At 40.9% G+C, this 20,918-nt stretch overlaps 1 protein-coding gene across 3 annotated transcripts in view; it reads left to right on the top strand.

The window, feature by feature from the left end:
- Nucleotides 1-2,235, top strand: part of LOC147738151 (vomeronasal type-2 receptor 26-like) — a 249,576-nt gene extending 247,341 nt beyond the window's left edge. For all 3 annotated transcript variants that reach the window (XM_086952162.1, XM_086952164.1, XM_086952163.1), the window contains one exon: nucleotides 1,328-2,235. In XM_086952162.1, coding sequence (XP_086808288.1) covers nucleotides 1,328-2,235 — 908 coding nt within the window. The remainder of the gene's footprint in view (nucleotides 1-1,327) is intronic.
- Nucleotides 2,236-20,918: the final 18,683 nt, after the last annotated feature.

The following is a 20,918-nucleotide window of genomic DNA, read 5'->3' as shown; positions in this document are numbered from 1 at the left end:
AACTTGTGTTAATCAAAAGTAATCCTCTAAGTCACTGAACAATCATATCAGCCTTTGATGGTGCACTTTATTATGAATGAGATTTATTAATTTAATCATATGTTACAATAAAATCAATATTTTTTCATGGACTTTATTTTTAGATGTGTAGTGTTTTTCTGGATATTGATGTCTCAGTAATTTAACATTTAGATAACGGAATATCACCCATGGTTTCTTTTGACATGTGCCAAACACAAGGTCTAACTGAGAGCCTGATGAAGGTCACCTCCTTTAGATAGTGGGCCAACCAAACTCACCCAGACACACAGATCTGCCTGGCAGTAATTCCTTGGCTAGGACAATCTGGGGCTCCCTTGAGTAGTAGAGCTAAAGGTCAACCGCCACTTGAGATGGTCTCATGCACCTGTTCCCAACAGCCAGTAAATGCCTGGAATTCTCTTTTACACTGAACCATCATGCTCAGTTAGGTGAAGTATTCCAAATGTTCACCTTCTTTAGGGGAGGAACAGAAGAGGTACCGGGTCAGATGGTGGTGGCAATTAAGCCTATGCCCCCACTCCCATTTACTCAGTCAGAGGGACAATCAGTGCTTCAATTGAGTCAGTGGTTTCTAGTGCTTGGCACCGGCATTTAGTTGCTAACAGCAGCCCTTATGACAGTCTGTCACATGGTTGCGCTCTTTGTTTTATGTAGAGATGAGTATAATAGGAGTTGTTTATTAGTATAATATACGTTAAAAATAACTAATACGTTCCACCCAAGCCATTCTCATGGCTTTGAGGGCCTGGAATAGTCTGAAGTGTCGCACTTGTAAAAGTGTGATGGTTAGTAGTGTTTGTGCTGTCATTGGCAGCACTGTCAGGACCAATGGGTGGTGCAAGCTGAAGTTCCCTCCTGGCAAGGGCCCTGGCACTTATTGGTTTTACAAATTAGGCTTTGGGGACACAGCCCCTTCCACACACTCTAGAAGTAAGAGACAGGGCAGGATTGTGGAGATGGCCCCTCATCTAAAGGGGGACGCTAGCACTCTCCTAGTTTCAACGAAAATTGGGTCAGGCAAATTTAAAATGTGAAAGTGTTGCGCACAATTAATAATTGATTAGAATCAGGTACTTAATCACCATATTCATATTTGCATTTAAGGTACACTTAAAGTTAATATGGTAGATGTAGTAAGAGGAACTTTGTAAGAACCTGAACTGACTTGATGGTTCAACCACACATACCAAGATGATAGTCAGTGGATATGGAGATTTGAATGAGACAATAAGCAGCTGCACATCACAATCATCATCTGACTTTATATTATTTTCTTTTCATGCAGATATGGAAAGCTGTATAAAGTGTTCTGAAGACCAGTGGTCCAATGAGCAGAGAGATGCCTGCCTTCCTCGGACTGTAGAGTTCCTGTCCTTTGAGGATGCTTTGGGTTTGGTCCTATCCTGCATTGCAAGTTTCTTCTCTGTTGTCAGTGTGGGAGTGCTGGGAATCTTTATTAAGTACCGAAACACACCATTAGTGAAAGCCAATAACCAAAATCTCAGCTACACCCTTCTCCTCGCCCTCATGCTGTCCTTCCTCTGCAGTCTCCTCTTTATTGGACGTCCTTCAAAGGTGTCCTGCCTCATTCAACAAGCTGCCTTTGGGATCATTTTCACAACTGCTGTCTCTTCTGTACTAGCAAAAACCTTTACAGTTATTATCGCTTTTTACGGCACAAAGCCGGAAAGTAAGCTGAGAAAGTGGATTGGCCCTCGAATACCCAGCTGTCTGGTGCTTCTCTGCTCCCTGGGAGAGGCGGTGATCTGTACATTCTGGCTCATTCTTTCTGCTCCATTCCCAGACATTGATACCAGATCAGAAACTGGTAAGATGATCTTGCAGTGTAATGAGGGCTCTGTCTTTGCATTTTATGCTGTAGTTGGTTATATGGGATTTTTGGCTCTTTTGAGCTTTGTTGTTGCTTCCATGGCTAGAAAGTTACCAGATACTTTCAACGAAGCCAAGCTGATCACCTTCAGCATGCTGGTATTCTGCAGTGTCTGGGTCTCCTTCATCCCAGCGTACCTGAGCACCAAGGGCAGGTACATGGTGGCCGTGGAGATCTTTGCCATTCTGACATCCAGCGCTGGATTACTATGTTGTATCTTCATCCCCAAAGTCTACATCATTCTCTGTAGGCCTCAGTGGAACAATAGAGAGTATCTAATGGGTAAACACGTCACCACCTGAAACTTACCCCAACTAATCCTGATGTGATCTGACTATTGAATGATCAACCAGCTTAACCAAAATGATTCATCATTCTTACAGACATCAAATTCACTAGACCATTTTATTATTCTAAACTTCTGTGAAAACGTGTGTTCAAAGAAGGCAAACTGCTCATCTCACTGAGCGAATTCACAAAGATAAATTTAGATCTGAAGTCTAACTTTAGACTGATTTCTTCGTTTAGATCTGAAGTCGAAGGGCTTGATTTACAAAAGTAAAGTTACACTTTTGAGTAAGTTTGAGTAAGTTGACTGTTTGTTATTCACAAAGGGATTTATGAGTAGTATCTTTACAAGTGGGAGTGTCCGCACATAAAAAGATAGGTCTTTTTATGTGCAGAGACTCTGCACCGGTAAAAATACTACTCATAAATCCCTTTGTGACTAGCAAACAATTGTGAACTGACACCAAGGTCTATGTTTACCTTTGTGAATTAGGCCTCAGTTTAGATCGGAAGTATAAGCTTAGATCTGAAGTCTAACTTTAGACTTCTAGTCTACGTTTACTTTTGTGAATCGGGTCCACTGTCTCTAATCCTCTAGGGATACTTCAACTGCAAAGATATCCAAGTTAAACTCCTCATGTTACTATATGTGATGGGATGTGTTCTCTAACCAGAAGTACAAAAAAATCAATGAGAAATATATAAATGTCTTTTCATGTTAAATCACTGTCCCATTTTCATATTTTTCACAGGTGTTCAAACTGTCCAACTAGATAACGCTGTTATTAGTATGACTTTCAAAATGTAGCATTCGCCTTTGAAATGCAGGTTCTGGGTTTTGATGACATTTACAAACCAATCAGCCTTCAGCCCAGAGGCTTATGATGTCACCAGAACCTGTCAACAGGATTATTGGACCGTATTTATGTAATGTACATATATATAGGGATATATATATATATATATATATATAGAGAGAGCGATAGATAGATACATATATATTTATATATATTATATAATATAGAGGTAGTTATAGTTAGGATTGCTTTTCCATAGGAAAGTATTTTTGTGTTGCTAATTACTTTAGCGCCATTTGATAAATCTTCAAGAAACGTTCTAAAAGGTGCTACTTTTGACTAGTTTGTGAATAGCAAGCTTCAGGTTGAGTCATCAAGCATACCCAGAGGAAGAAGGGAGGACCCAAAGCGCAAAATTCCTATGCATTTATCACAGACTTCTTTAAAACGGGCTGTAGCAAAACCTCCTACATGAAATTAAACCAAATTTGGCAGGAAACTAGACCTTAGTCCATAGACTGTGCTTTATGTGATTTGGTTTAAAAACCTTCAGTAGATTTTGAGATACTAATGGACAAGAAATTATAGATATTTGGATGGTTGGGCTTGCAAGAGCCTCAGAGACTCTCGCTGAAGTGGCAATTTAAATATAGAGGATTCTAATTGGCCCAGGGAGCTGTCTTTCCCTTGGGTCATCTCGCTCCCGCAGGTGTCAGGCTTCAGCGAGATCGAGCACACTGATTGGCTGCAAGCAAAATTAGAAAAATGTTGCTGGCAGCCATTGCAGGATTTGGGGACTTAGAGGCACATTACCAAGGAACAGGGAAAATTAACGCTAAGGGCGCTTAGAGTTCATTTTTTTAATGCCTGCTATCGCTGGATAATATCACCTGGTTATCACATTATTAACAACGCTAACCGCCTAGGCGATAAAAAATCCAGCGATAGCGGCAATTGGGAGGTTATCGCTGGTAATGCAGCGATAAAACTACAAGGACAGCGATATGCTTGTTGATAGCCCATGGTGGACTTAGCCATGTAATCCACCTCCCATTGGATTACATGGCTAAGTCTGAAAATTAGCAGGTGTAAAAAAGCAGCGTTAACCGTGGTTATATGAATTTTTTGAGGGAACGAATTTATCAACTATCATGCTGAAGAAGAGTGTGGGGGGAAAAAAAACAAAGAGGAGGACTAAGAGGAAAGAACAATCAGTTCAAAAATACAATTGGTTTAAAGCATGAAGTGCTTTTCCACACATTTACATTTAAATACCCATATTAGAACATACAAAATATCTACAGAGGAGACGGTGTACATTGAATTTTAGACTCTTCATAGGTACCTACATGTTGGTACTTACATCACCCACACAACACAACAGCTCTATTCAGAGCTACCCTACCTCAAAGCACTCTAAAATATTATTTTACTATTTCCCTTGGTTTTCCCCTTGTTTTTTTTTTTTACATATATGGGCCTCCTCAGCCACCCTCAGAAAACCTAGGGCATCAGGATATGTCTCCGGTGCCCCCTTGTACCCATTCCCAACATTGTTTATCCTCCATCTTGTGACTAAATTCGTCCAAAACACAAGATGGCGGACTCCCGTTACGCTACCGGTGAGCTACCCGGTTCGCGTACCGGGTAGCGCTTCCACCGCGTAAAATCGAAAAAAAATGTATTTTATTTTTTTGCCCCGCGGGGCCCTTTAATAGGCCCCACATCAATCCTAAGGGGTCAGGAGGGGTCTACCTTGCCCCTTTCATTCATTTCCCCCTTCGTTTATTTCCATCTCTTGTCTCTCGATCCTACCGAGAGACAAGATAGCGGCAGCTCCAGACTGTTTAGAATGTTGAGAGTCACCGGAGAGCCAATCCGCTTCTCCTCGCGAAGTTCCGTTACGCGTCTGGTACGCGAACCGGGGCGCTAACCGGGACGCTGTCACAGATATATATATTTTTTTGAAAGTTAATTTCTCAAAATCCACTGGAGCACATATCTTGAGACCTAGCAAAGGCATATCGGGCAAACAGTCTCTACAATTTTGCCAAGTTTCATAGAAATCCATTCAGCCGTTTGAGCTAAAAGTGAGTCCAACCGCCCTATGGAAAACTCAATGTCAAAAACACGTTTTGGGGCCCCCTTTTTTTTCTCGGACCCCGCTTGACAAAACCCCCCCAAACTTTCAGGGGACGCTCTGAAAAAAAATGTGCTATTTTCCTGAAAATTTCAGCCAATTCCGTCCATCAACGCCAAAGTTATTCAACATAGAATTTTCAGAAATCCCTATTCAAAAAAAATCCTAACTATATTATCTACTGGCGACCGCCAGTAGGTAATATATATATATATATATATATATATATATATATATATATATATATATATATATATATATATATATATATATATATATATATATATATATATTTAACATTTCTATGGCAAAATGAAACCCCTCATTTTGTTCCTTTGCAAATTAAATGTTTTAAGTGTTAACACTTTATTCCAATCAAGATGACTTCAGGTGTGCCATACTTTTGTCATAAGTAAGACTGTTAGCGCTCTAGTTGTTCTTTAGAACACTCTGGGACATTCTGTCACTGGGCTATATTTGGGCTACATCTGGCTGATATTTGGGCTACATTTTTTTTTTTTGTCTCTGGTGGCCATCTTTGGGCTACATTGGGCTACATTTGGGCTCCAACATATATATAGCCCAATGTAGCCCAATATATATTTTTCAAAGTTAATTGTCGTAAAAACCACTGGAGCATATATCTTGAGACATAGTAAAGGCACCTCTGGCTACCAGTCCCTACAATTTTGCCAAGTTTTGTGGAAATCCATTCAGCCGTTCGAGCTAAAAGTGAGTCCAACCGCCCTATGGAAAACTCAATGTTAAAAACACGTTTTGGGACCCCCCTTTTTTCTCGGCTCCCGCTTGACGAAACCCCCCCAAACTTTCAGGGGACGCTCAGAAACAAAATGTGCCATTTTCCTGAAAATTTCAGCCAATGCCGTCCATCAACGCCAAAGTTAATCAGCATAGAATTTTCAGAAATCCCTATTCAAAAAAATCCTAACTATATACACCTACTGGCGACCGCCAGTAGATAATATATATGTATATGTATATATATATATATATATATATATATATATATATATATATATATATATATATATATATATATATATATATATATATATATATTTTTGTAGAGCAATGCGCCTCGCGCTTTGGAAGGGATCACCACGGCACATCAGGGCCCTCCAGCCTTCAATTGCTTCCGAAAACCTCACAGCTTCGCCCCCAACAGAGTGACAGAGAGGAAGTCCGACGCGTTTCGGGGCAGACACGCCCCTTCTTCATGGACGTATCACAAAGGCACTGGTAACTCACCCTATTGATTTAAATGCCGTTTTATTTAAATCAGGAACGCCCTCAAAGGGTGTGGTTATCACTAATGTTGCCAGGAAAGCTGGTACTTGTAGTCATAGAGTGAGTTATTTTTGTAGTCCTTAAGTAGGTTGTGCTCGTTTGTGTGCACAGTCAACTTGATCAATATCCTTGAGTAGGATTTTGAGGGTCTCGCTGCGAGGGTGTACTTTGCTTGTAGATGTGGCGCGCTGGTATGCAAGGATAAGGTATCCTCGCCGCTGTCCTCACCAGGTGTAGATTTTCTCATCGCCTGACGAGGCGGATCTCATTCCCCGGTTAAGGCTAACCGGTATAAGTTTTGTAGAGCAATGCGCCTCGCGCTTTGAAGGGATCACCACGGCACATCAGGGCCCTCCAGCCTTCAATTGCTTCCGAAAACCTCACAGCTTCGCCCCCAACAGAGTGACAGAGAGGAAGTCCGACGCGTTTCCGGGCAGACACGCCCCTTCTTCATGGACGTATCACAAAGGCACTGGTAACTCACCCTATTGATTTAAATGCCGTTTTATTTAAATCAGGAACGCCCTCAAAGGGTGTGGTTATCACTAATGTTGCCAGGAAAGCTGGTACTTGTAGTCATAGAGTGAGTTATTTTTGTAGTCCTTAAGTAGGTTGTGCTCGTTTGTGTGCACAGTCAACTTGATCAATATCCTTGAGTAGGATTTTGAGGGTCTCGCTGCGAGGGTGTACTTTGCTTGTAGATGTGGCGCGCTGGTATGCAAGGATAAGGTATCCTCGCCGCTGTCCTCACCAGGTGTAGAATTTCTCATCGCCTGACGAGGCGGATCTCCTTCCCCGGTTAAGGCTAACCGGTATAAGTTTTGTAGAGCAATGCGCCTCGCGCTTTGGAAGGGATCACCACGGCACATCAGGGCCCTCCAGCCTTCAATTGCTTCCGAAAACCTCACAGCTTCGCCCCCAACAGAGTGACAGAGAGGAAGTCCGACGCGTTTCGGGGCAGACACGCCCCTTCTTCATGGACGTATCACAAAGGCACTGGTAACTCACCCTATTGATTTAAATGCCGTTTTATTTAAATCAGGAACGCCCTCAAAGGGTGTGGTTATCACTAATGTATATATATATGTTGCGAAAAGGCTCCTACTGGTGATCCCTCGCTTTCAAGGGGTGGCTGGTGTCCAGCGGAGCAAGCCGGAAATATTATCATCCAAAAAACAGTATTCCAAACCAGCACTCGGGTAAAAGAAGAACCACAGGTCACAGGGTTAGTCCGTAAAAAGTGTAAGGTTTATTAACCCCATAAACCCAACGTGACGCGTTTCGCGCTCCCCTGAGCGCTTGTTCACACACATTCTCCATAAAGTTTCGTAGATTAAAACACTTAACACAAATAGGTAGTAATGGAGAGAGAAATGTACATGAGCACCATCTTGGATTGGTGTATAACATAATAGTAAATTACATCAGTATTTGCATTTCCAATCGCAAAGTGTGCAATAAATTTGAATCTGTGACAGTCAATACATTGTCAGTACATGTTATTGCTACACAGTATATTTCTTAGTGAATAAATGTTTCATGTCAGAATTACTGTTTTGTCCGTGAGATTTGTTTTGCCGAAGCAATCAAGACACGTGAAAAACAAGTTTTCAATAGGCAACATGGCGTCCCTTCGAAGTCTATTATTTAATGTTGAGGCATATTTCTCTTGCTGTAGTAATATCATCAAGATGGTATTTCCTAATTAGCGGAATCGATAACTAAAAAAAGAGTTATAGCTATAACATGTGCCTAACCTGTTGCCTTGTAGCCATATTGTGTCACATCATAGTCCATCAGCTGATTGTACCAAAATGCAACATCGTTTATATAACGCAATCTTAGCATCTTACTCAGTATTTCCTAGTTAGTGGAATAGATAGCTAAAATAATGATGTTTACACAACATACCTTCCATGAAAGTGAACAATTATAGTCTATACACCAGGATTAGCAGAATGTACTTCTATAAAACTCTCCAAAATTTCCCAACAAGTCATCAGCATTTGTAACGAAACTAGGGTTTTGCCATACCAAAAAATCACCAGCAAATTTTACCAAAATTGATTACTTATATAACCTCAGTGCTCAATCAAAACAAATATAAAATGTATTAAAATCCAAATACTTTCATGGATGATTTTGTGGGTAGAAGATAACCACAGTGAAAGCATTCGGGTGCAGGCTCAGCCGATCTATGGCCTCTTCCCTCCCTTTCATCCTGTGAAGATAGAGAAGAAAAGAAGAAAAAGAGAGATACAAAGAGAGAGAGAAACAGAAGGAAACCACAGTTATTCATTTAATGGATGGAAGTTCATATAGTAGTGAAAAAACTGGTCAATACAACGTCAGCATTATAATATTGCAACAAAATGTACAGTTTCTTGCTAATGTAAATGTATCTCAAGTTCCTCATCCACATTATGTCCATTCGGATGGCGTGTACCAAGCCCTATTATGTATCTTGATTTCTTCTGCCTCAATTTCAAGATGCGATTGCCTCCTCTCTGATTGAGGTTTACCTGTTCAACTATAAAGTATGATAGTTTACTGGGGTCTGAATAATGTTTGGATACCAAATGGCGGGCTATGGGGTACTGTTTGTCTTGTTTGCTTATAGCACGGTATGTTCTAGTATGCGTTTTTTTGCCATATGTGTCGTGCTGCCCACATATTTAAGATCGCATGGACAGACTAGAACAAAAATTACAAACATAGTAGTGCAAGTTAGAAATTGTTTGATTTGTTGCATCTTGTTTGTACTGCGATTCCAGTATTCCTTCACCATGTGGCTGTTGGCACAGGCTTTACAATGTCCACAAGGGTAAAAACCATTAAGGTCAATACCTTTGGGGATGGTATTAGCACTGATGTCATTGTGTACCAACATTTCTCTTAGGGTCCTGCCTCTCTTGTAAGTGATACTTGGTCGGTCCGGAAGAGTGTTCCCTATCACGAGATTACTCTTGAGGATGTGCCAGTTCTTCACTATGCTCTTTCTAATCTGATTTGAGTTTCCATTGTAATTCAGAATAATTCTGACCACTTCATTATCTTGATCTTCTCTTTCAGTTTCATTTTTGGTTGAAACTAATGCCTCACGTTCGGTCTGTCTCACTTTTGTTATTGCTTTTTTGATAACCCATAAGGGGTAACCTCTCGCAAGAAACCTCCCTTTCATGATTGCTTCTTCTTTTATGTAACTTTGGTCATCACTACAGTTTCTTTTTGCCCTTAGTAGTTCCCCAAATGGAATGCTCTATTTCAGATTATCCGGATGACTACTAAGGGCGTGTAGTAGGGTCTTTTTCTGAATAATACAGTTTTTAGTTCATTCTGTTTGATCTGTATCTTAGTGTCTAGGTATTCTACTTCTGTGTGGCTTATATTACAGGTAAGAGTGATGTTTCTGTCATTGTGGTTTAATTTTTTGACAAATTCTAAGGCTAGATCTTTATCACCTTTCCAGATGACAAAAATATCGTCAATATATCTTAGCCACATGTTTGCTCTTTTTAAGTCATCTTGGAGATCAATGTAATTTCTAATGTCAGCCTCCCATGCCCCCATGAATAGATTTGTGAAACTCGGCGCAAAACATGTTCCCATCGCTGTACCATGGGACTGTACATAGATGTCATTGTTAAATAAGAAAAAATTGTTCTCCGAACAGAATTTGATCATATCTAAAATCATGGTAGTGTGACCTAGATACTTAATGTCTCTTCCTTTCAAAAATCTCGGTCATGCTTCAATTCCCTGTTGGTGTTCAATCACCGTATATATCGAGGTCACGTCCATAGTTATAAGGAAACAGTCATCCTCCCATATTGCGTCATTGATTTTCGTTAAAAAATCTTTAGTGTCTTTAACATATGTGGGTAGACTTAGTACAAAGTCCCTCAAGAAGTGGTCCACATAGCGGGACACATTTTCAAGTACAGATCCTCTAGAGGAGATATATATATATATATATATATATATATATATATATATATATATATATATATATATATATATATATATATTGAGACAGAGAGAGAGAGAGAGAGAGAGAGAGAAAGAGAGAGAGAGAGAGAGAAAGAGAGAGAGAGAAGTGAGGGAGAAAGAGAGAGAGAGAGAGAGAGAGACATGTGTGTGTTTGTGTATATATATATATGTACATACATATACACATACATATATGCATATATGTATATATATGTATACATAAATGTCATAATCCATAAAGCATAATCAATAAATCATTAAACCATATTCCAGAGCAGATTACATGAATAGATGTTACTGTAAAAAAAAAAATACCAGTTATAATAATGAATGCGTAAATATTGTAAATTAAATAGAATGGCAAAAAATAAGAATAAATAAATGAACTGCTTGTTACAAGCAGCCCATGGTGAAAAATCCCTCCAATCTATCAATCCTCTAACTACTCTACCCCAGTACAAAGTCTCTTTACGTGTTTCTAAAAGGCCCCTCAACATATAACTCTGCATTATAAATGTGTTTTCGATATGCTACTGCTTGGCAATGTCATGACATTCTGTACTGTGAAAATACAGCTTAGACTTGTGATGCCAGTGGTTGGCCTTCAGCTCCAGATGTCTCTAACATACAATGTGCTCTACTGGACGCACCAGGCGACTGCGGAAGGTAACTCTCCACTAACTTGGCTTTGCATCGAATTCAAATACACGTTTGTGTTGTCCTGAAAACTCAGACTCTGGGATTAGTGAAGCAAAAGACAAGAATAATCATGCAAATTCTGTTGCACATTTACCTAAATCTACTATTAATAAAATATGAATAACCTACAATAAAGCAGCAAATTATATTATAAACATCTGTACATATTACTAAATAAAACTCCAAAAATGTTTATTGAAATATGTTGTCGTTAAATCATGAGGGTCTGATTCACAAAGGTAAGCTTAGACTTCTGTGTAAATTTGCTACGATGCACTCTCTATACTTGCGTATGCGGAGTTCCCCACCCGAGTAAAAAGTCTCTGGGTCCAGGTTCTTATTTATATCTGCATGGATTATGCTAGCTATCAACCTTTTACTCTTCACTGGATGTGGTCCTAAAATAAATTCACTCACATTCAGTAATCCATTATTTTTGACATATGCTCTCCGGCAGAATCCAGACTGTAGTTTGAAGGCCACCTATGGCATAACGTATCCATACTATAGGTAGGTATTGCCATAAAGACTCTATTATACCCAGGATCTAGCATATGTGCTAATAGACCCACAGCTTTAGACAGATGCATCTAGTGGCTACAAGGATTTCCTTTATATGTCAAGCAATGCTAGATTATAAGAACCATTATAGATCACAGTTTTTGAAGCATCGATTGTAACATTCACTTTCCATTCACAGTCTGTAAAATATGTCAGATTACCTTGAATGATGTCAAATCTGAAAGGGAAACAAATCCTGGCCAGGTTTCCTGCTGGACAGTTCCAACAACATGCATGAAAAAAGGTATCACAACCCTAAATTTGCCACCAAAACTTTGTTCGAGACACACTCCTCTCCTAAACAATTGTTTGTCAATAAGTATGATGGTGCTCAAGGAACACCTTCAAAAACTCTTGTGTATATACACCTTCATGACAATTAATCAAATCTGTGTTTACATTTTTGGGTTCATTTAAATAATAAAGTCTAGATTGATCTGACCCTTGTCATTATCAAAATAGAAAAACATGTTTTAAAAGTGTAAATAATGAGGTTGCTGGTTGAAGCAGGTAAAGCTCTACTCGAACAACAACCACAATCGGGTCAGGCTTAGCTTATAGGCAGTGTGTGAAATATTTATGCAGCACACAAACAGTACAAAAAAGTAAAAACACAACACAAGAAAATGTCACGCCACTTAAAAAAAATAGAATACATTTTAATAAATAAATTAAGACCAAAATGGCAAACATCCAATCAGAAGAACTGGAGACATGCAAATATAAAGATTTAAGTAAAAAAAGCATTAGAAAACACAAAGTGGCAACTGCAGATATCTGGTGGCACTCGACCGGGACAAAGTCACAAATTCAGGCCAGCAACAATGGATTGAGCAAGCTTCAGGGACCCAGTTAGGCCCACTGAACAAGAGTACCTTAAATCCTGGTGGTGAAGAGTTGTGGAGTCGGCTTCAAGGGTGGATCATGCAGCCGAGGCTAGGTCCTGGTCAGAGATGTGTCATGCAGTTTCAGTTCCAAAGAGCTGTGAAGCTGTGATGAAGAGTCCTGTGGAGTCCTGCATCATTGCCAAGGCTGCCATCAATGTGACTTTTGAAATGTTAAGTCCTACTTCGAGCATGTGGCACACTACGAATGCGGGCTGCAAGGGCGATGCGAAGTCCTCGCGCCATGAAAATCCTCACTGCAGAGGCGATGTGGCGGTTCTGATTGGGGTGTTGCGATGCAGCAGAGGAGCTATGGTGGTTCTGCTGGGCGTACAGATGGGCTGGCAGAGCACCTTTAGGCCCACTTCCAAGGGTACAGGACTTGGGTGACACCACTTGGCAGGACTCACAGATGGCAGAGTAGAGGTGCTGGGATCAGGGTTGCGGAAATCCTGTTATATCCCTGAGACTTCTGATAAGAAGGTCAGCCAACTAGCCCTCAGAGTCACTCTTGGGGTCACTCTGGAGTGGTAGCAGGGTAGTATATCACCACAGCAGGACAGCAGTTCTTCAGAGCACAAGTCCTGCAGAGTGGCAGTCCTTTCAGCAGCAAAGCAGACCTTCTTGGAAGAGTCCACAGGTCCAAGTTAGTGTCTGAGGTCCAATACTTTTATCTGGTGCCCATTTTGAAGTGGGAGAAGCTTCTGGAGGATTCCATCCCTCAGAGGTACTTGTAATGTTCTGCCTCCCTGCCCCGGCCCTAGATTATCTGGGATCATAATAGATTAATGTAAAATCCTTTTTTGAGAGGGCTCAGGCAGGGCCTTTGTGATATTTAAGTGTGGGAGGTGACAGTTTCTCACCCTCATTAATTCAGAATGGCCCATCCTGTCAACACCTAGCTTTCCTTTATCTCATACAAGCAATTCAAGAGCAATACACAAAGACCAACTGGCAACTACACTTAGCCATGTGACCCTGGGTACAGGCAGCAGACACTAAATTGTTAGGACAACAAAGTACCATCTTTCTACGAGTGCCATTTTCAGAATTGTGAATAAAAACCTGACTTCACTGTTAAGGAGGGCTTTTAATCACAATTCTTTAGATACTCAACTCATCCTGCCTAAATGCTTCCAATTATGAGTTACAACTAGTTAAATGCAAAAAGGTAGCTCCAATGATATCCTCTGGGAGAGGTACGCCATTCATTAGTGAAAAATGAATTTAAGAATTTTTGATTACCAGTGCACATAAAACTTAAAACTACATGTCCAACTTTTTAAATACATGGCACCCGTGCCCTCTGGGATGTTTAGGGCATACCCTAAGGATGACATATATGTATGAAAAAAGAAGGTTTCGGGTTGGCAAGAGGTTTCTCTTGCCAGATCAAAATAGCCGTTTAAACTGCATACACAGGCTGCAATGGTAGGCCTCAGACATACTTAGATGGGCTACATAAATGGGTGGCACAATCAGTGCAGCAGGCGCACTAGCAGCATTTAATTTTCAGGTCCTGGTTACATGTAGCACCACTTTACTAGGCAATTACAAGTAAATTAAATATGTAAATTGGTTTTAAGCAAATTCTATTACGTTTAAAGGATGGTGGACACGCATTTTGTGCACAGAGTCCTACGGCCAATAAAAATGAGATCATCAAAAATAGGAAGGGTGAAGTCAAAAGGTTGGGGGTAAGACCACCTTGATGCTGACAGGCCTGACAGAAAGGTTTGGGACTGTCAAGTGTTGGTGTTTCACAATGTTCATCCTATGTAAAATTATAGATTACTTTTAGATTGATTCAATTCAAATACCTGCACAGAGTATACTATGACAGGGCACAACTGCATCATATAGAGAGGGTGGAGACACCTGATTGTTTGTCCTGTAGAGCATCAGAGGATACATTCTTTCACATAGTATGGGACTGCTCAAAGATCCAGCTGTATTGGGCTACACAATTGGAGGAACTAGGAAATATTCTGGGACGGACGGTTTCCCTTAATCCCCAGTTTGTTCTGCTAGGAATATCCACTGAAATTGACCTCCCCAAGCCACAGTTAATCTTACTCCAATTGGGATTGGTGGTGGCGAAACGTGACTAGGCTAAGGCATGGGGGCGGTGACACTTCCATCCCTGGTTGAATGGGAAAAGAGTATGGACATGTATATGCTGGGGGAAAAGACCACTTATAAAGCACGGGACTGCCCCAAAACGTTTTGGAAAATATGGAAACCATGGCTGGAACATTATGGACTCACGCAAATATAACATATCACAATAATCTCGTGGGTGGGTAGGCAGATGGAGGAAGTGGAGGGGCCTCCTTGTTAGGAATTTGGTCTAGTCCCCTTTCAGTGACCATGAACTGTTATCACATGACCTGCCAGTTACATGACATAAGCCAGTCCTACCTTACTGTCATTGCTTGTTATTGCCAATGTGTGGGTTCCTGGATGCTGGTTCCTGTGTTACTTGGATTTGCCTCGTTTGTTCTCACAGGCTCGTGAGAACCGCTTTGTTACCCTTCTGCTTTAGAGTGCGAGTTTTTTGCCTTTTCCCTTCCCTCGTTTTCCCTGTTTAGTGAGTTGGTGTGATAGGGTCTCTTTTCCCGGTTTTTGTCTCAATTCCGGTGCTTCTTACATTTCCAGTTTTTCGTTGGGCTGGGGGGTTTTAGGGGCTCCTGTTTATTCCCTCCCGTCTGACAACCTTGTCCCTTATATTTTGAGAGTATCGAGGTGCGGAGGAGACGCGGTGGTTGTATCAGCGCTTACCTTTGTGTTGCGCGTCTCCGGTATACCCCGTTCCACATCGTTACTCGCGGAAGTGACGGCTTAGGTCATTCCGCGTTCCAGAGGGTAGGAATAGCCAACTTGCTATCTTAACTCTTAAGGTCCTATCCCAAGTAGCGGTTTTTCACGCGTATTGTTTTTAGCGTGGAGGGGTTTTTTGTTCATGTCAAGAAAGAGACATGTTTTTCCCCTGATAACAAAACATTAAGAGAGACACCCTTTTTTATCACAGTCAGCTACTTGAAGTTCCAAGAGAATTTATCTTGGGGGTGAAACTTTTGTTGACTGATTTCTCCACGACACCAAGCCTGCACTATCAACTGGTAAGCAACGTGATTGTTTTAGCAGGACATGGTCACTGATGTTGAGATATCTGGGAAATGTACGTGATTGTGAAGTGTATTTTTCTTGTTTGTTCAGGTGCGGAAGCGGGAGCAGTGAACTCTTCGATCTACAGGGGTGGAAGACTTGGTGTCTCCTCATACTCCACCCCCTTTCCTGGGTCATTGGTTCACTCATAGTTAACATCTCGTGAGTGGCTGGTGAGTCGAGGAAGTGGATTGGGACATACTTCGTTCCTGCAGTGTGTGGGCTGAGTGGAATTGAATGTCCTCCACTGTTATTTGAATATGATACAGATGTCGAACTGAATATGTCAATATGTTGTTCTACTGAAGAATGTTTTCATATCGCAATTCAATTGAGAAAATGTCAATAAAAATATTTCCCAAAAAAATAATAGAGTGATGTCGATAGTGATGACAGCAGAACACCTCCTTATATTTTTGTGTGTTAAGTATTGTCATTATCCAATGGACCATACAAAGTCAAATCAGCGATCAGTTGTTTATCAACAGTGATGGCCCAAGAACTGGGAAAGGGCCAGGTGTTACAATGTCATTGAATGAAATTCACAAAATGTCATGAATTTGAACCATTTCAGAAAGGCCCAGTATTTGATATGGCACCCTCTTTCAAAGAATTATATCAGACAATGGATATGTGAGAGTGTAGACAGTATGAAAGTCTGTTTAAGATGTGATAAGAAAATGTTGTTGCAACTCCTGTGTCACAGGAGATGGCATCATACTTTCTAGAAGATAGAGCTAATGCACCATCACCAAAATAACAATCAACAGCATAAGCCACTAAAGAAACAATGATGTTGCAGCAAAGATCCACATATCTTTGCCATAGTAGAAGGATATACCCCAATAACAGGCAAGACCTCATCTATAGGGTCAACTGCTTCAATGTGTTGATGCTTCTCAGATTTCCAGAAGAGATTTAGAGCAGGCTCATTCACAGATAGCACATAGTTTTGCATTTGGCATGATGAAAACTGATGTGGATTCTTTCAGTGGTATACAAAAGTGGAGAAGTGTGGCTCACTGGTTAGAGCGGCAGACTCTGAAGCAGAGATCAGGGCCGGGACCAGGGTTCAAGTCCTGACGCAGTAGGGACTTGGGCTCAATGTCTGCAGACTTGATAATTCTCGCCTCGGCGCCTACTCTAACCATGGGTCCCACGCTGCAACTCTGGGCAATAGTTTGCTTAATCTCCACAATGGCCCCTACAACACTGGGATGCCTGGCTTCACCTTAGGGGTGCCCAGGAGGGGCATCTCACAGGAAGAGCCAGGAACGGTTCCACAGCGTTATACAGCGCCGGGACGCCCTGTTAGGGCAGCTGTGGAGTTTTACAATATACACTACATTTACATTTTACATTTACATTCACATTTACATAAGGTTGCAGAATAGTTGATTTTGCAGCAGGTTACATTGCTGAAGGTGTTGCTTGCATCATATTGGCTTGAATATACACAGCTTATTTTCTGTCTCACAGACAAGACGCCCAGTACAAGTTCACAGCATGCATTACCAAAAGTGACAACTGTAGAAAGACCAATTGTCTGAAGCTGAACACTGAAAAGACCAAAGTCCCTGGGCCTGATTCACAAAGGTTAACTTAGTCCAAAAGTCTAGGTTTAGACCTGAAGATTAAGTATTGACCTAAAATCTAACTTTACTATTAGTAAAGTGAGACTTTTGGTATAAGTTTAGACCAAAAGTCTAATTTTAATAGTAGTAAAGTTAGACTTTTGTCTAAGCTACACTTTTGGTCTAAACTTAACCCTAAAGTCTAACTTTACTACTAGTAAAGTTAAAATTTAAGTCTAAACTTAGACTTCAGGTCTAAACTTTTGGTCTAAGTTTACCTTTGTGAATCAGGTCCATAATCTTTGCCAAGAGCCCATCACCAGAGGACTCCATCTTGTGGCCGACAGAGCTAGGGCTAACATGCAGCCCACCACCCACAACAGTTATCTCTGGATCATCATTGACTGTATGCTTGGCATGAGCGCTCAAGTCAACACCGCGACTGCCTCTTGCTTTCACACACTGCAGACAATGGAGAAGATTTTCAAATGGTTCCCAATCAACATCCTGAGCAAGCTGGACTATGTGAACACCCTCTACACCGGGATCAACAAAGTAAACATTAGGAAGACGCATACCATTCAGAATTTGGCAGCCAGAATCACTCTCAACCTCCCATGCCACAAATCCATCTCTCCTCACCTCAAACAGCTACACTGGATACCCATACAAAAATAATCACAATTCAAACTTTTCACTTATACTTTCAAGGCACTACACATCTATGGTCCAGTATACCTCATCAATTGTTTCAGCTTTTAAATGCCTTCCAAACACCTCCACATGGCTGGACTGCTGCCTATTCACATCACATTCATATAGAAGACCTGAATTGGTGGTCAAACCTTTTGCTCCTAAAGTGTGGAATACCAGCAGCACCGTTCTCTTGGCTTTTATGTGCCATTGTATGCTTTACATGGGCCTGGAGAACTTTAGCCTGTAGAATACAAAACTGATAAAAGCAAAACAGCTTAAAGGAAAGGTTTCCTTTAAGCTGTTTTGCCTTTATGAAAATGTTTAATCACTAATGGGGCAACATTACACTCAAAATCCTGAATGTGGGAAATAATGGATCCGCTTTCTGAAAGACAAGTAAGAGAGCATTTAATTCACCTAAAACTTTAGTGTGAGTATTTAGAGTGTGGTGAAATGGTCATTTGCAGAAACCTCCCTACACTGAAGTTCAAACTGATTGTTGATTTAATGCAGTGCAGATCTGTCTGAGTAGAGCACACTCCTATACTCATGTAGGGGTAATATATGTGGAGTTTGTGGAATTGCTTGTTGATTCCTTTGAAATCCTGTATCCTAAGCTTAGGCTCATACTCCAATTTTACATTATGTGAATTTGACATTGAGGCTCATTGCACATAGCACTGGTGTAAAGCATGTGCATTAGGGACACTAGTTTTAGTAGCTGCCGCAAGTGTATGCATAGGGGATCATGATAATCTTTTTTCCCTGTGCCAGAAGATAACCTTCAAAATGACTCTCTGAACTGCTATGAGAATTTTCTCAGTTGGAGTGAATCATTCTTTGCTATTGAGTACAAACATAAAGTTTGCATGCTATGGTGGTCATCTGTCCCCCATTATGACTACTAATGCATAGCCAGAAGTGTTTGGAACAACCCTGATTACTAGGTTTTAATTCATGTGCCATGTCTGGCAATATTTTGTCTTTAACATGTCTGCCTGTAGTCCAAAGACATCCCAATATGAGTTTTTATCCAATTGTTTCCGGAAAATTTCAGAGCTATCAATTCATATAAGGGCCTCACTCACTCACTCAGCATAAACTGTGAAGTTAGCTCTTCTGAAGTAAGCTTTTCCACAGTTCAAAAAGCCTGTCAGGGCTTGAAACTTTCTCAATGTATTTGTAAATTGTATACTTAGGACATTTCTTTAGGAAATCCAGAGCCTATCCTTTATCCTCACTGGATAATACATATCCTAAAAAAATCACATTAAAACTGGAAATTTTAGATTTGCTAAATTGTATTATATAACCATATTGAGCTAAGAAAGTCACCATATTATCCACCTTCACTATGTGCTAGGTTATATCACCATCTGCGAATTATATGTCATTGAAGCCCAACAACACTTCGGGATATTCTTGTAAGATCAATATAATTCTTCCAGCAAAAGCTGAGGGCTTTTCTTATGCGCTTGAGGAAGTCGCCTATAATCCTAATGAGTTCATCCAAGTGAAAGCATGGTTACATACTGTGATTCTGGTGCTATTTGTTAATTTAAGAACCATTTCAAACATCTATTCTTTTTATTTTTTGTCATCTGCCCAGTGCTGTGAGTGGTTTGCACCACATGCATGTGTGTGTAGCTGCGCATACAAAGTTCTACAAATATCTGATTTCAACAGCAGAAAAGGAAGAGTGTTCATAGTCAAGTGACAAGGCACCATCACACAATGATACTGTAATTGATCCAGGGTGGCCTTCTTTCTTCGCCTCTGGCGTTAATGGCTTCTGAGCTTGCATCTGTGTAGTAGTAGCAGTGGTTCACTCTATTGGGGAAAAACATGTAATATAGAGTTCTTATCCCTCCCAACCTGGTTTCTATGCAAGGTATAAGCATGCTATAAAAGCCCACTCACATGCGTATTTTCCCTGTGATTCTCAGGTGCTAATAAGAAAAAATGCATCTGATATTTCCTCCTCTACACTAGGTGCATCCCTTACAAAAGAAGGAAGCCAATTGAACTCAGCGGGGATGATGTTGTAGGCATGCCACAAACATGGTCATAGTTCAGCTTTAACTGAACACAATTGATCTCAGTCTATCTCCATTATGAACCCTCCAGGAGACCCTACATTTCCATCTGGTGTGTCTACTGTTTGGATTCTTGAGTTGGTGTGAACACCACACTCTCTTGAGAGTCTCAGGCATTATAGTTACTTTTGCTGCACATTCCAGAGCAGGGTCAGCTGGCAGGAAACAAGAGCTGGAGGGGGACAAAATATAAAAATAAAAAATAAACACTTCGCTTCTCTCGCCTGCCACCGTCTCTTCTTCCATCACAGTCATCTCCATCCCTCCTCCATCACTCCTCCTTCACAGATGAGCCCGAAAGCAGAGAGGCTTCCCAAACCCAATCAAATCATTGTGATTGGTCTAAGCACCGTGGTTCGGCACTCAGAAAGAGACATGCAGACTGTGCATTTTCTCCGCCCAGGCTTTGTATTACAGCCTGTGGAGAACATGCAGGGTGTGCATGACTGTTTGGCCAGGCCAAGAAGGCTGCCCAAAGCGTCAAGCACACTTAGGGCATGAACCCCTCCTCCCCCTCTGGCACCAGCCCCGACCAGTGGGGCGACACTCCTCCGCCTTAGTGGAGGAGCCACCCCTGGTGCAGAGCGATACTGTATGAGTCCAGTCCACAGGAGTATTTGCAGATTCTGAAGCTTCTTTTTCTTTGTTAAACCTGGCACTTTCTGCATCTTAAATGAGCTTTTGGTTCTGAACTGTTCACTGTCTGCAGTTCCTAAGCACATCTGTTATTTTCTCAGGCAGTGGTTTATATTTGAACAAATTAAATCAATTGTGAACCAATTGT

The sequence above is a fragment of the Lissotriton vulgaris genome, chromosome 1_1 (genome assembly GCF_964263255.1).
Source record: "Lissotriton vulgaris chromosome 1_1, aLisVul1.2, whole genome shotgun sequence".
Taxonomy (NCBI): Eukaryota; Metazoa; Chordata; class Amphibia; order Caudata; family Salamandridae; genus Lissotriton; species Lissotriton vulgaris.
The sequence above is the reverse complement of the archived record's forward strand: the minus strand, read 5'-3'. Positions and strand labels throughout refer to the sequence as shown.